Below are 15,623 nucleotides of genomic sequence, written 5' to 3'. Positions count from 1 at the left end.
TCGGTAATAGTTACCCAGATCGACACCAATATGTGCGGTATCACTGCATGGTGGGCGGTGTGGAGCAAGAGAGGGAAAAAAAAGGGGAGAAAGGGGGACAGGGGTGGGTGGGTACTTCTACACTGGGCACTTTATTAGGTACACCTGCACAATCTAATGAGATGCTTTTATCTCTTGGGATACAGTATCAATATACAAATGCCCAATATTGATTTTCAGAACTGTAAATATTGTAAAAAATTGATGGCATGTATCCTCCAATACATCAATATCACATAATCGCTGTATCGTATTGTTGGACAAAACAGAGATGATCACCAGGATTTTAGTCACCTTCGGTAGCTATGTAGGTTTTTCTTTGGCTTTTTTGGGCTGATGTCATAACATCTTACTCAACAGTACTTAGCTTATTTTTACACTTGTATGATGGCTCCAGCATAGTGAGGATAAGTGGCATAGAAAATGGATGGATGTTTAGTTTTTTTTTAATTAATAAAAAATGTGAAAATGTTTACATTGCCTATAGTTTAAAAAGTTGTTTATGTGGTGACAGTTTAACCCTGGAACGGACAAATTCAACAATATCCACTATAAAATCCAACAAATCAGAAGACAACCAGTGTCCTTAAATAGTGTATACACTTTATTAGAGTTAAAATGTGTTTCTATTATTTTTTATGGAAGAAATCCAACAAATTAGAGGATCACTGAATAGTTAATGTGGTAGGCTTCTCTAACTACGGACATTATATATTGCATATGTTTTTATATTTTGACCAAACTGTATTTTGAGAATGCATGGGCCAAGAAAAAAAAATAGTGATGCCACATGCCGTTTTTACACTTTTTATATTAACAGACGATTGCTTCTGTTTATACTTGTATGACAGTGACGAAGATATGTTAATGAAAAATCTACTTAAAACATTGCCTGAAATAAAAACTTTATTTGGTGACAATTGAGCCTGGAACCTAAAAGTTAAATTTCCGTCATTTTCTACCGGAATAGATGTTATAAAATCCAAAAATTACAAGTTAATTCATGTTTTTCAACGCTAATCTCTGTATACAGTAAATCCATCCTATACCATCAGTCCTTTCTCTATTGATAATTTGTGACCAAAATGTACTTCATTCAGCATAGTACCAGGGTTTCCTTCCATTGTGAAGGTTTTGGGGTTGCATGTGCCAAGAAAAAAGTGCATTTCACGATGCCTCATATTGGTTTTACGTTTTTAAAGAAAAAAATTTAAGCTGTTACTTAAAAGATTGCTTCGAGAGTGCTGTTTTGTTTTTTATTGCGTTACCCCTTGACGCTGGTTGTGACAAAGTCAAATTCAATTTTTTTAATTGTAAAAATATCCAACGAATCAGACATCCACCCTACTATTCATCTATTTTCTTTACATTTAGCACTTTTCCTGCTAACCCTATACTCACTTTATCTATCTCATATGTCATCTGGACCAAAATGTACGTTACCCTGCCAAGTACCATCTTATGCCATTATCAAGGGCTGCGGACGCATGGGCCAAGAAAAAAAGGCATTACATTTGGGTGCAGATCCAGATAAATGCGCAGGAATTTTCATTACTTTTGTTAACATGGTGAGATAGAACATTTTCCTTCATTTCTTTGGAAATAATGCATCAAGTTCTATGACAGAAGTCAGGCACAATGTAGATGTATATAGTGCAGAATTTGGCGCTGACCCAAAAATAGGATATCATTGTAAAATGCTGTATATAGACACAAATTCAATCAATGTACACATAACCATCTCAGGCTTTCAGGCTGTTATTTTTAGGCTCACTCAAACAAACATGTACACAGACAAATAGAAATGATGCCTTGTCCACACTCGGCTGACTGCTCTTCTATTCCACTCAGGTGACCGACGCTGATTGCAGCACATGTATGCATCAGTGGCCTTAAGGCCATGACAGCTGTTTACACGCAAGCGCCCCTCTAAACTACTCATCAGCTTGTGCAACTGTACATGTTTTTCGTACATGTGCCACATTGTACCTCTCAGCTTCTACTGATACAATTTTCATGCTCTTGTCTCACTGCAACTTTTCCTTAGTAAACATCCTGTTTATTGCTTCTCGGCCCACGCCTCCCCCACACATTGCATTCTCCAACTGAGTGGAGTCATCAGGAGGAGAAGGTGATGAGTAGATTTGAAAAGAGCTGAGAACAGCAGACGGGTTGGCTTTTCAGATTTTTTCTGTAAATCATAATTTGACTCTCCTTTTTGAGTCACAGTCTGCTCTGTGAATGACTCACAAGATAGATGGAATTGCCTTTTATTATTATTTGAAGTTCCGAGCCTTTGAAATTTTTAAAAGGCCATATACAGCCTAGTGCGACGGCGTATTAGGGCCACATTGAAAAATAAATAATCTATTTATATATATATAGATATATATAATATATATCTAATATTGTAAATTTATCAGAATAAAGTCTTAAACTTAAGAGAAAAAAAATCGTAATATCACGAGAATAGTTAGTTAGGCCCATCACTTCTTGGCACTCCGTAGTGGCGAAGCATCTTCCAGAGGGTTTTGCGATCCATGTTGTCGAAAGTCTTCTCGCAGTCAACGAAGTTGATGTACAGCGAAGAGTCCACTCTAAAGACTGCAAGACGATGATGCGCAAGGTAGCAATTTGGTCAATGCACCATCTGTTCTGGCGGAAGCCGGCCTGCTGGTCTTGGAGGAGAGGGTCGACAGCACCTTTCATTCTCTCAAGTAGACCTTCCCTGGCACTGACAGAAGTGTTATTCCTCTGTAGATGGCACAGTTGCTGAGGTCTCTTTTCTTGGGTAGCTTGATGAGGTAGTATTCTTTCCAGTCTGCTGATTCTTGTTTTTCTTCTCGTATCTTCTCGAAAAGAGGGTACAGCATCTCTACGGTGGTCTCCAGGTCTGCCTTGAGTGCTTCTGCAGGGATGTCTGGTCCTGCTGCCTTGATGTTCCTCAGTAGCTTGATGGCTTTCCTTCTCTCCTGGATCTTACGTAGAGTGTCTGATGATAGTCACTCCTTCTGTTGATGAGCACTTGGTACTTGTTGGTGAGAGACAGTCTGAATTCTTCTCTGGTCTAGGTATCTTTCAGCATGCTGACATTGTACTTCAGCCTCTTTGTTATTACTCCCATCCAGTTCTTCTTCAGCTTCAGTTTCAGCCCGGCTACCAGCAGGTGAGTGGTCAGATGCGACGTCTGCTTCTCTTCTCACCTTTACATCTTGTAGGGACCTCCTTTCTTGGCCATGCAGATGTGGTCGATCTGGTTCTCAGTCACAAAATCCGGTGATACCCAGGTGGCCTTATGTACTCTTCTGTGGGGGAAAATGCTGCCACAGATGACCAGGTTGTTCATTGCACAGAAGTCTGCAAATCTCTATTTCTCCATTCTCGTATACCACTCCCAGTCCACGTCTTCTCATCACTTCCTCATATCCAGTGTTCTTTTGTCCAATGTTGGCGTTGAGATCGCCCATGAGGATGTTGACGTCCTTCTCTGGGTACTTGGCGATGACTTGTCGCAGTCTGTCGTAAAATCAGTCCTTGACTTCTTCATACCTGTCGTTGGTTGGGGCGTAGCACTGGATAAAATTCATCTTGATCCTCTTCTTCTTCATTCTGAAGGATGCTGCAATTATTCTTGATCCACGTGCTTCCCATCCTATCAGATCTCACTGTGCGGGTCCTAAGAACATGAGTGCCTTCTGTGTGTGGAGCGTTGTCTTCTTTTTGGCTGGAATTAAGCAACATCTCTCAGGTGAGCAGTATTCTTTGGCCTGATTGTGTCCAACAGGTCTCCCTTATTCCAAGCAGTGTGACGTTGTAGCTCTTCATTTTTGCAGCTACTTGTGCTTTTATTCTCGTCTCATACATGGTCCTCACATTCCTTATTTCGACATTGATGGTCGTAGTCGATAGATGTGGTGGTCGGCCTTGTAGCTTCCGTAGACTCATGGCTTTCACCACACGGCGTCATATGTCTCTTCATCTGTTGGTGTTTCTATAGCATGTAGGTTTTTTTACGGGGTTGCTTGTCACGCTTGGGCTGCGGTGAGGGTCTGGAACCCCGAACGCAGAGGCAGGAGACAGGTAAGAGTCTTTACTGAATTTATTCCAAGTAGAGCAAGTGAACATAAAGCGCTGGTCCCAACAAACAGGTATACCAGGAAACAACTGAAACTAAGTGCCAGCTGAAGGCGGGTGCTGCTGAACGCTAAAGAACATCGAATAAACAAGGACTAGAGTTGCAACGCAGGTGTGTCCAGGAGTTTCTGGCAATAATCCGGCGTCTCCCAGATGTCCGCAGTCAGCTTAAGTAGGAAGCGCGTGTAATCAAGCTCAGGTGCGTTCGATAGCTCCGCCTCCAGCCAGGGCCATGGGATCTGGGAGGAAGACAAACGAAAAAGAGACAGGTGCACCACAACATGGCACAATGACTGTGACATTGCTAGCCCCATGTCCAACTCTTCACCTTTGTCATCCAGGCTTGGGACTGGCCATGGCCAAGTTAATATTAGGTAACATTACGAGAATAAAATCGTAAATTTACGAGAGTAAAGTCACAATGTTACGTGTCAACATGTCATACGTGTCAGAGGGAAAATAGAGCATAGCTCTTCAGGAAGGAAGGAAACTTTCTTCTTGCTTCAGGCAAGCTTTTATTTATAACATGGCAACAAATCAGAGTACTTGAGCACAAACGGATTAGCATGTCTAGTGTCATTACACAGCCCGTACCAGAAATACAATCGGATCTAGGCATGTGCAGAATGCGGCCTATTTTTCGGCAGTCACGTGTTAGGCATGTGTAATGTACGCCATCCATCGATCTATTTTACAGCAGCAATGTACGTCACGCCCCCAACTTCCAAAAACGTTATTAAGATTTGAGAAATCACAGCATACCGTAATCGATCTTTTTTTCTTATATCATACGGTGCAAGTGGATAAATTATAAGCCCTCTTTTCTTGGTTCAACAAATAATTGTAATTTTTTTTCCACTGAAAAAATACAAACAAAAGCATTTGCTAGCAAGATATGTTTGGATTGATGGTATTTTTCCGTTTAAAAAAAAAAACTCTAGCTGAATCCTCTAGATTAATCCGACATTGCACTCTGCTTATGGTTGTTTACGTATAAATATCACTGCATTTTATGTGTTTATGTATGTTATTTATCTATGTTATTTGTAACCGGATATGACGTGTCTGCTATGTGCATTGCATAAGTTTTTACGTGGCTCAGTCTTGGTGAATAAAAACGATAGAAACATCTGCATGCTAAGAAAGTCTTGCAATAGGAGACATTTATAAAATAACCCTCCAATATATTACATATATGAAGTATGGTTACTGACCATTTATGTTCATACATATAAAAAATAATAACTACCACCGCACGGGACATCGCAAAAGCGCTGTCCTAAAAACTTACAACAGGAAGTGACGTAGTGCTCGCTCATGCGCAGAACCAATTGTGTAATGACATCTAGCCCTTCTCACTTTCGCTTTCCTTACCCCACACCCCCACATGCCCAAGGTCAAGGGTCACATAAGCTCCCCCCCTTTTCATAGCTCTCTCAGACACTTCTTTTGGGAACCCATCTCCCACTATAAATGACAGAACCGAACACTGTCCACTATTCTTGCCGCTAATTCATTTTGGTCCATCCGAGTAGCCATACTTTCCTATTGGCGTGACGTATGCGGATGCTATGTTGTAAACATTCCTGTGCGAACGTAAGCAATATAATTGCTCCCTTCTTCGTCGACAGAAACACTTAAGGAGACGTATTTACGAGTAAATTTCGTGAAAAGTAAGTAACCTATTAATTTAGAGTCTGACTCTGCAGTTGTTATCCTTCCGAAATGAGTTCGCTTTGCTGTGATTTGTTACGTAATCATTAAGACATCTGATGCTATTAGCTAGCATAGCTGTTAAACTTGATTTAATTGAACGTGGCATTACCCACAGTTAACATATTGTTGCTGTTTTTACGTTTTGCTTTCACGTAAATAAATGTTTGAGCTAATTAAATAGTTGTTGAGCTTGCTCAAAAAGAATGTCCAATCGTTCAGTCGTCAACTATGTTTATATGAATATTGAAATTAAACCAATGAAGGCAGTCTTTAACGTTTCTATTTATTTGAAGTTATTCACACAGTTTTGCACAGTATATCATTTAAACTTTTGTTCTGTTGTTTCTTATTGATGGATGGATCAGTGTCAGCCATCAGTAAGTTTCCATTAATTGCTCCCCAACCTTAAATTTCCGTCACTGTGACCGGCTTTGCAGGACTGCAGAAAAGGCTGCAGCAGAACATGTCGAAGAAACACGCCAAGCCAACGCGAGGCAACAAGAAGAATGAACTGGAGCGAAAGAGGGACGAACGGGCGGCACGAAGGGCCATCGCCAAGGACCGCAAGAACCGTCCTCAGGATGGCGACGAAGGAGCCGAGTTCATCAACTTCTCTAATCAGCTGCAGGCGCTGGGACTGAAGCTGAGGGAAGTCCCCGGTGATGGGTACGTCACAGAAAAGGCATCATAATTTAACAAGAAGGTGCCTACAGTACAGCATTTTTGACTGCGTGTTTTCAAGTGATCCACATTGAGTATCAGTGTGTTTGCATTTACTGAACTCCTGAAACAACCCACAAGCGCACGAAATGCAGCTAAACTGGTCAGTAGGTCAGCATTGGGTATAGCTGACCAGAGTTTAAATGCAGGTTACTTTGGCAATACAGTACCCCACTGATCCATCACTTACCTTATCTAATTGCCTCTACACCCCTAATATACCATATTAAGACTGCATTTAATGGTCTTTACACCCCAAATACTGTATTCAAAGCATATTTCATGCTTTATGGTCTGAGCAGAGCCGGCAACCCCTCCATATGCTTACAAAAGAAATTAAATAGTGTTTTTACCATCGCCTTTAATTTATAAGACAGTGTCACCCAATTTACATGCTTAACAAATTACAAATACAAAAAATATTTGAAATATAAATACCCTTACCTAAAAATAAAAATTCTGTAAATAAGTCAATAAATAATAATAGTAATAAATTATAAATACAGCAATCAACATCAAACAATTTAAATAACCACAGTTTGCACACAATAACCTGAATACATAAGCTACATTTACATTATGCAATAACTATATACAAACACTCAATAATATATACAAAATCTATATAAAATACCTACGTACAAATATATGCAAAACTATGTACAAAAAATACTTATTTGGTATTATAATTTCTTGTAATATTGATTGGGTATTGCTTTACATTTGAATCAATGTGAGCTTTTCCATTTTAAGAGTAATAACTACTTTTAATATAATTATATGGAAGGTTATTTTTTTTACCACTTCTGTGCCGCCCCCTGGCGGCTGTGGCCCCCTTAGCATTTGCCTATATTGCTTAATGGGCCAGCTGGCTCTGGCTTTTAGTGTAGTTTTGATTGACAGTGGGTGTTTTTAATTTACCACAGGTGTGCACCCATTTTTGTTGCTCGATGTTAGCAAGCAAGCTACCTTATGGATAATGGAGAATGGCACAAAATATGACGATTCAGTGGACGGGTCCATACCATTTTGGGACTGGGCGTTTCATTGTGAAGTAATAAATTTGACATTTTTGTTGCGATTTACGTTCTACCCATCCAAAAGCCAAGTTTCAAATCAGTTTGTTTTTAGTGGTCCATAGAAAGGCAGCACAGTTTGGTAATGTGAAAAAACAACAAGAAGAATAATGAAACACCTATACAAATCTGATTGTAATGATTCCACAGTGGAACACCTTAGCAATTGGACATGTGTCATACTGGTTTGTATTGTGTTATCTCCAGGAACTGCCTGTTCAGAGCTCTTGGAGACCAATTGGAGGGACACTCCAGATCTCACCTGCAGCTCCGTCAGGAAACCGTCCAGTACATGATGTCCCACAGACAAGACTTTGAACCCTTTGTTGAGGACGACATTCCCTTCGCGCAGCATTGTAAGAAAAAACGAGCTGAACGATTTGATGCATGAATGGTGTGAATCGGTTGAAAAATGAAGGAGGAGTTAGCCAGCAAAAAGCGGTGGAATAAAAATAAAACAAATAAATGGCATAGAATCTTATATTTATAGGCCATTGTTAACACTGTATAATCATCTAAATGAGGAAAAAGCAGTGAACTTTTTTAAATATACCAAATCACCGATAATAAAGTATTGCTTCCTTTGCCCTTTAAGTATCCAACCTCGCACAGCCTGGAACGTTTGCAGGCAATGACGCTATAGTGGCTTTTGCCCGCAGTCAGCAGGTGAAAGTGGTCATTCATCAGCTTAACACACCACTTTGGGAGGTGAGACTTTTTTTTTTAACAACCATTGTATAATGAATGCTTGGTGAAATCTTTTGGCCTTTTGATTAAGCACTTGTGTGTCTGTTGGCAGATTAACGGCACAGATAAACATGTGTGCAGAGAGTTGCACATTGCCTACCGCTATGGGGATCATTACGACAGCGTGAGGCGCATTGGCGACAACTCCGAGAGCCCTGTTCAGCTCCGCATTCAGGTGTGTACACTGGAATGAAAGCTAGAACGATTTATAGACTCATAGCTAACTCATCCTACTTAGCAACAGGAACTGTCTGACTTTCAATATAGCTCATAAATACTTCAATTCGTGATTGGCATTACATTTTATTGATGCATAATTGAGAAAATGTAGTTATCATAAATACTGTAATTATAGCCAGGATGTTTACTTGCCTAACCCGTAAAGAGGACGGAACTATAATTGGAAGTAGGCGACTTTTGTGTGTGCCTGAGAAAGTACAAAAGATAATGTAGCCCTCTTTAACCACATGGTAATTTCTGAACAAGTATATTGTATTGCACAACACAGCAGCAACAGAACCAATGTTGTAATAGTGGGAAGGAGCTAAATCATCCAGCATTAATAGCGCTGATGGGTTCATTGTAAACAACAGTACAGCATGTGTAACACACATGACTTTCTCACCACTAGCTGAGGAGCAACATTTTAAAGAGCATGCCAAGGTAGATAAAGCTGTTGTAAGCTGACCTGTCATGATACTTGAAATGCAGCTACTACCATCTTGTGGAGTAAATAAAAAAAAAAAAAAATAGCAGGTAGTAAAAAAAAATTAAATTTGTAACTTAACTTAATTGTTTAAGTTAGTTTCAGGGGGACTACGAAGAGGAAGGAGTTTGAAGGGACAAGCCTGTCAATCACACAAACCCACGTACGTGCTGTATAACTCAACCAATGAGATAAGAGCGTAGGCGGTGCCCCGATAATCAGCCAATGAAATGAGAGCGGAGGCGGTGCCCCGAAAATCTGCCAATGAGAGCGTTATGCGTCAGAAGGCGTCACCAACTTTTAGTCTGAACTTGCACCGATTTGAGGCATTAATAAAGTTGATTGAAAAAAAAAAGACTTGCACTGACTTGACGCTTTATGTTATATGGAATTTCTTCTGTAATACGAAGCAAAAACTTTACATAAATTCTTTATGTTCAGTGGAATTTATGTAAAAGGAGGTTTATGTTATGCGAGGTACTACTGTGTGTGTGTGTGTGTGTGTGTGTGTGTGTGTGTGTGTGTGTGTGTGTGTGTGTGTGTGTGTGTGTGTGTGTATATATATATATATATATACATATACAGGTTGAGGTTTGCTCATGAAGCCGACGCCACAAGCCCAACCCTGACCAAGAGCCACAAAAGTAGGTGTGCCCAACGTGCGGGTCAGGGGCCATCTGCGGCGAGTGGCTTATATACAGTATCATTGCATCACTGCAGAAAGAAAAACAAAAAAAAACAGCAATAAAAATACAGCAAAAGGCTTAATGAGAAAAAGCTGAAATGTTGAAACCAACAACCAAGATCTTGTGCAGGTTCACGGCCGAGACCGGGGATCTTGGTCTCAAAAAGGTTGGTGACCACTGATTTATGCTATTACGTGACTGTTTAAGTCTAATTCAATAACATTAATAATCTAAATGTAATGCAGGTTATGGGAAACTTGATTAGCCTGAATTAATTGCACGATCTTGTGGTTTAGACTAAAAAGTGAAATCCATTATTTATCCAATGCCTCACAATACAGCAACTGCAAAACACAGTATGATCAATATGACTATTAAATATGAAATTATTCTTTTTAAGAATACCAAGTGTTTGACAAAAATGATGTGATCCTAATGTCTTTTGCCCTTTACAGAATCTGCAGAACTCACAGGGCCAGCAACGGGAATTCGGGGACGGCCAGAGGGACCGACAAGAAAAACATTCGCCAGCAGGGTCAGAAGACGACAACGTAATACTAAGCTCCATCAGGAACCGAGGGATGCCGGGTTAGTTCATCTCATTAGCTGCTGAGAAACCATCTTGTGGTGTACGTGAACACAAACACTCGTGTACGTAACTTCATCTTCAGGTGATGAGGAGAACCTGCTCCAGCTGAGTGCAGCCACCATTAACTCAGAATGGCTTGTAGGTTCGACGCTGAACCTGTCCTGCCAGGGTGACTGCGGCCCTGGATCCTACTCAGCCTGCACAGATGTAACTTCACAAAGCAGTCAGCACAAACTAGCAGCAGACAGCAGCAACATAAATAAACCTAAGGTAGGGGTCACATGTCAATATTAACTTGTGTTTTTGTCAAGATTTGAATGAACCTTTCATACGTGTCTTTGTGCTTTGTGTAATGTTAATACAACAATAACTTACAGTCTTCAGTGAACTTAATGTAAACATCAATTTAGTCTTCATTATTTAAATGTAAGCTTTTTTTGTGAACATTGTGGACAATTTGGTCATCAAAAGACCAATTAATAAGCATTTTCGTTAACATCAAATACCTCGTAGAAACTGAATTGTTCTTTTTTTAAATAAACATTGTTGACAATTGAGTCTTCTTCAAACTTAACGTAGTAGTAGTAGTACTTTATTAATCCCACAGCAGGGAAATTCATCTGTTACAGCAGCAAGCAAGATACACAAGTATGTACACAAGTAAAGAATGCATAGTCATAGACAATGCATGCAATGAATAGACATAGTGAATACAAAACGGTTCAGGTGTACGTACGTGTATTTGTATAGTGTAGACACTTTACTCTTCAAATAGCCGATAATACATTTCTTTGAATGAATATTGTACACAGTGTAGACTTCATCTGAAGTACGTTTTTTTTTAACATTACACTTTTTTTATACATTGTAGATAATGTGTGTTTTTAAACAGCAAAGACAATTTAAGTACTTAAAACAACTTCATTTAAATGTTTTTGTAAACATTGAATATCTTGTTGCTGTGAGTTAGCATGGCCAGCAGGATTTAATCAACATTACATATTTAAAAAATAAAATAAAATCAATAAACACAAGTTGTTTTCTGTCATCGTCAGGTGTCCAACAAGCAGAGGAAAGAACAGCAGCGGCAAGAGAAGAAGAAACGTCAAGAAGAGCGCCATCGATTCAAGGTCCTCCACAGTAGAGGAGACCAGAACCAGAACGTTCCTGAAGCTGTCACTTTAGTACCAGCTCTGAACACACTCAGTATATAAGCCAAATAACAAAGATACCTACTGCTGTTCTCGCTGCTGGTGGCTGACGCTTTCCACTGAGTTTTGCATAGAAGTCAAATTTGACGCAGAAAGTCCGAGTGGATGACTTTCCTACAAACGTTTGAGTGCCTGCAAAACACGTGACAGACTTTGACACTAAGTATTCTTTTTCTGATTAGCATTTTTTTGTGTTTGAATGTGGCCACAGTTAACAGGTCACATGACCCCATCTCTTCCTGTGCTGGACATGGAGCTTTTTTTTTTTTTTGACCGTTATTTCACAACAGCTAAGCAAATGTGTTTTATTTTGCCACAAATTGTTTTTCAAATGGTCAGATCCTTCTTCCAAATCGTTGTTCCATCTAACCAAAGAAAGAAGAACAGGGAGGGAGGAGAGGCAGACAACTAACCTATCATGCACCCTGTGTAAAACGATGTGGCAATAAATGTATTCTTTGTGTGTGCAGCAGATTATATATTCTGTATTTTTAGCGTGTTTGTGTTGGTTCTTTTTTTTAACAATTTTATTTGGAATATCAACATATTTCCTGTGCTTGAGATGTCAGCATGGGCAAAAAAAATCAGCATCCCCTTCAGTCTACGTCCTGGCTCGAGGAGGCGGATGTAAAATGATGGGATTGGGCCATTTTTTGTTCCCTCTGGTGTGGGTGGGAAGGGTTCCATTAAACATTAACGACAGACAAAATAAATTGCTCTAACAAAAGATTTGTTTTTAATTCAAAGCATCATATTTGTTTATCCGTCCACGTGTTGATTAGGAAGCCACTTTGTGGTTTAATAAGAATAACATGGACTGTACTATTTCTTCCATTGTTGTAAGTAAATAAATTACACCTGAAGTGCTTTATTTGCATTTAGTTAGCAGTCTACTTCCTGGTTGCTAGAGCAGGTCACTTTAATACAAATAGACATCTACAAGATGAAAGAGTTATCTTGTCTGATGGAGTTACGTTTACACAATTTCACTCACATCTGCAGTCAATTTCATCCATCCATCCATTTTCTATGCCGCTTCGCTTCTCCTCATTCGGGTCGCGGGGACCTACAATTTCAACGGATTCATAATCACAGTGGGACTACATTTTCGGAGACGTTAATTGCGTTGGTTGCGGATAAGTACTACATTACCCAGAAGCCGTAGCGCTCGAGGGGAAACCGAAAGTATATCCCCTGTTGAAGCTACGAGTGAGTAATGGTGATGTGCTAATAAAGCAATAAAGAGTTCATAAATATTGCTGAACACCGCTGTTCATGATGTGTTAAATCAGCAACAGACATAACATTAACTAACTATTTGGATTGTAATTGTGATGGTTTCGGCGGAGCAGTGAGTGTATATTTGTGCACTACTTAAAGTATTGCAGACCGCCTCTGCAATACTTTGCCACGCTTTCTCTCTTTGTTTTATGACTGTCGCGGCGTTGCCTTACTTCTTTATTTGCCCTTTTACCTCCTCGTATACCTCCTTGAGGATTTCCGCTTCCGACAGCGGAAAGTATGCCACTCTCGTTGCCATGGTGAATCAGTGACTCTGTGATCGATAGCGGGGTCTATTTAAGCAAGACGCGTGCGCGCACAGATTACAGATGTGATTTATGGCTCTTTGAGGGGGAACTTGGTGAGTCGTTCCTTTCAAAGAGCCGTTCAAAAAACTGGCTCATTTTTATATTTAAGTTTTAAGAGGCCAGCCTGGCCTTAACTCGTTTTATCTTGGAAATAATCACTGAGAGGAATGAATTTCGATATCCCACCAATATGAGTTTGAATTATTCTGAAATATTGACTGTAACTTTATTTTGACATGTGTGAATTCAATTTAAAATCTGATCTGGATTCATTGTTAATATTCCACATGGTGGCGCCATATAACTCTGCTTTGGCAGTGACGTCACTATTTGGAATTACCCCTTGCACAAATTCTGTGTATAAACCAGGGGTCACCAACGTTTTTCCTTGTGAGAGCTACTTTTACAAAATGAAAATGGCCAAGAGCTACTCATTTTTGTAACATTTATTTTCAGAGCTTATTTTAAACCCAAACAAAGCGAATATGCTTGTTTTACCAGAACATTAACAAAATGCTGGTGTCCACAAATTACATTTTGTATTTCAGAATTCATTTCTTTCTAATGTTCTTTCATTATTAACTGAAAACCTGAATGAAAAGCAGGCATGCGGGCACTTCATGTGGTCGTGGGGGGCTACCTGGTGCCCACGGGCACCACGTTGGTGACCCCTGGTATAAACCATGACTTGAACACGTATAAACATAGAAAAAACAAAGCTGGCTATAATGAATATTCGTGCAAGACAGATTTTAGTGCAAAGGTTTTCATACAAGAATATTGTTAATCATAAAGAACAATAAAACTACTCTGACTGACTCTCCTCGTCCTCATTTACACCGCTCGCTGCTGCTGCTGCTGCTCTCCGAAGCAGGGGGCATTCATGTGTTTCTGTGCTGTTTTTTAAGCACTCACGTGAAGGAAGCATGTACAATGTGGCGTGATACTATTTGCATATCGATTAAGCTCCTCCCCATGTAACTGGGGGAAAAAAAGAACGGTTCCCAGCTGCGACTCGGTTCTCATCGTTCATGTTAACGAGCCATTCAAACGAAACCGGTTCGTTCATGAACGTCACAACGCTAGCACAGATCCGTGATTGCTTTCACCAGGTTTGATTAAACCTTGTCTGCTCACTCTGGCTTGGGTTTTGTGCAACCAATTGAGCCACGACGCTCTTGTTTCGGTTTAGTTGCGCTCAGCTCAGTCATTTATCCTGAATATCCTGAATGTTATTCTAAAATACAGTAAATACTGTACATTCATAGCACGATATTTGTGTTTGTCCATCCGATTTTTAGTTGGCACACCACTTCCTGGTTCAAGGAGGATAACGCCACGGGACCGTACCATTTTTTTCTTGCAAGGATGGAATGGTTCCATCATGACTCATCGTGAGAAAGTAAATTCCACCTGAAGCATTTAGCAATCTTTTTCCTGGTTCAAGGAGGCTGATGTAAGGTGTTGGATGATTCCATAATCACTCAAATGGAAATTGGGAAATAAATAAATCTAACAAAGGTAGAAAAATACCATATTTGCGGTATTTTTCTATTTTTCTTGTAACTTTCTGATTCATGAAAAATAAAAATGTTATTAACTAAGAAATAGGAATGAAAGACACAGAAAAGAATGTCATTGCAATCAATTGTTTGGATTGCACTTTGTTTTGTTCATAAAAACACAATTTCCACAGTAAATGTGTCTTTGATGGGAGGTACATCAACAAAACATTGCAGTGCAAAATACAAATAATAGAGATCAAATCAATAACTCTTCCTTTTGGTGCAGGTCTAAAAATAGTATAGTTACTATAAAAAGCAGAAAGTTCTTATAAACAAGTACGTATGGAACATCGAAACTCGATTGCTCTGTTGTACAACATACATAAGATACTGTACAACATAAAACATACAGGAAAATGTCCAGTGGGATACAATCGTGGTTTTCAGTGACCATGCATTTCCTTCTTATATAATTCCCTGTAAATGGCTTCATTTTCACAACTATCAAAAGCAAATTTTTGCCAAAAATTGGTGGGATGGGGCGTGGACAACCGTGAGGCTGTAACTGGTTGTCAGGACATGGATCCCCTTGAGGCGAAGCAGCCTGAGAAGCTTTAGCCAATTATTGCGGAGATGTAACCTAATTAGACGCTATTGACTTTTAAAGAGGAAGCATCAGAATTTCACGTCATTGAATATATGAGTCATTGAAGTTAAACCTTGTCGGCAGGAGTGCTCCCACTTGACTAATCCCATTAATTGGACGCCAGCATGGAAGCCTGACTAAGAATAGCAACTGAATACATGATGGGATACTTCTAGTGAAATTCAATCACATACATGTAGACAAAAAAAGTCAGGAAAATGGAGTACAGACTGTATCTCACAAACGTTTCTTCCAGTAT

At 39.6% G+C, this 15,623-nt stretch overlaps 1 protein-coding gene across 1 annotated transcript; it reads left to right on the top strand.

The window, feature by feature from the left end:
• The first annotated feature begins 5,725 nt into the window (after positions 1–5,725).
• On the top strand, positions 5,726–12,118 carry otud3 (OTU deubiquitinase 3). The gene is made up of 8 exons (XM_054781799.1): positions 5,726–5,846; positions 6,327–6,555; positions 7,893–8,041; positions 8,281–8,393; positions 8,485–8,607; positions 10,280–10,412; positions 10,496–10,683; positions 11,469–12,118. Exons 2-8 carry the CDS (start codon positions 6,353–6,355, stop codon positions 11,625–11,627), a joined length of 1,068 nt encoding a protein of 355 aa, XP_054637774.1. The 5' UTR covers positions 5,726–5,846; positions 6,327–6,352; the 3' UTR covers positions 11,628–12,118.
• The last annotated feature ends 3,505 nt before the right edge of the window (positions 12,119–15,623 follow it).

This window comes from Dunckerocampus dactyliophorus, chromosome 1 (assembly GCF_027744805.1).
Source record: "Dunckerocampus dactyliophorus isolate RoL2022-P2 chromosome 1, RoL_Ddac_1.1, whole genome shotgun sequence".
Classification (NCBI taxonomy): Eukaryota; Metazoa; Chordata; class Actinopteri; order Syngnathiformes; family Syngnathidae; genus Dunckerocampus; species Dunckerocampus dactyliophorus.
This window is presented reverse-complemented; position numbering and strand designations above follow the sequence as displayed.

Coding starts and splice junctions, on each gene's coding strand:
- otud3 (XM_054781799.1), top strand. CDS start 6,353: ATGTCGAAGAAACACGCCAAGCCAACGCGAGGCAACAAGAAGAATGAA. Junction 10,413..10,495: donor CAGGAACCGAGGGATGCCGG/GTTAGTTCATCT, acceptor CTTCATCTTCAG/GTGATGAGGAGAACCTGCTC. Junction 10,684..11,468: donor GCAACATAAATAAACCTAAG/GTAGGGGTCACA, acceptor TGTCATCGTCAG/GTGTCCAACAAGCAGAGGAA.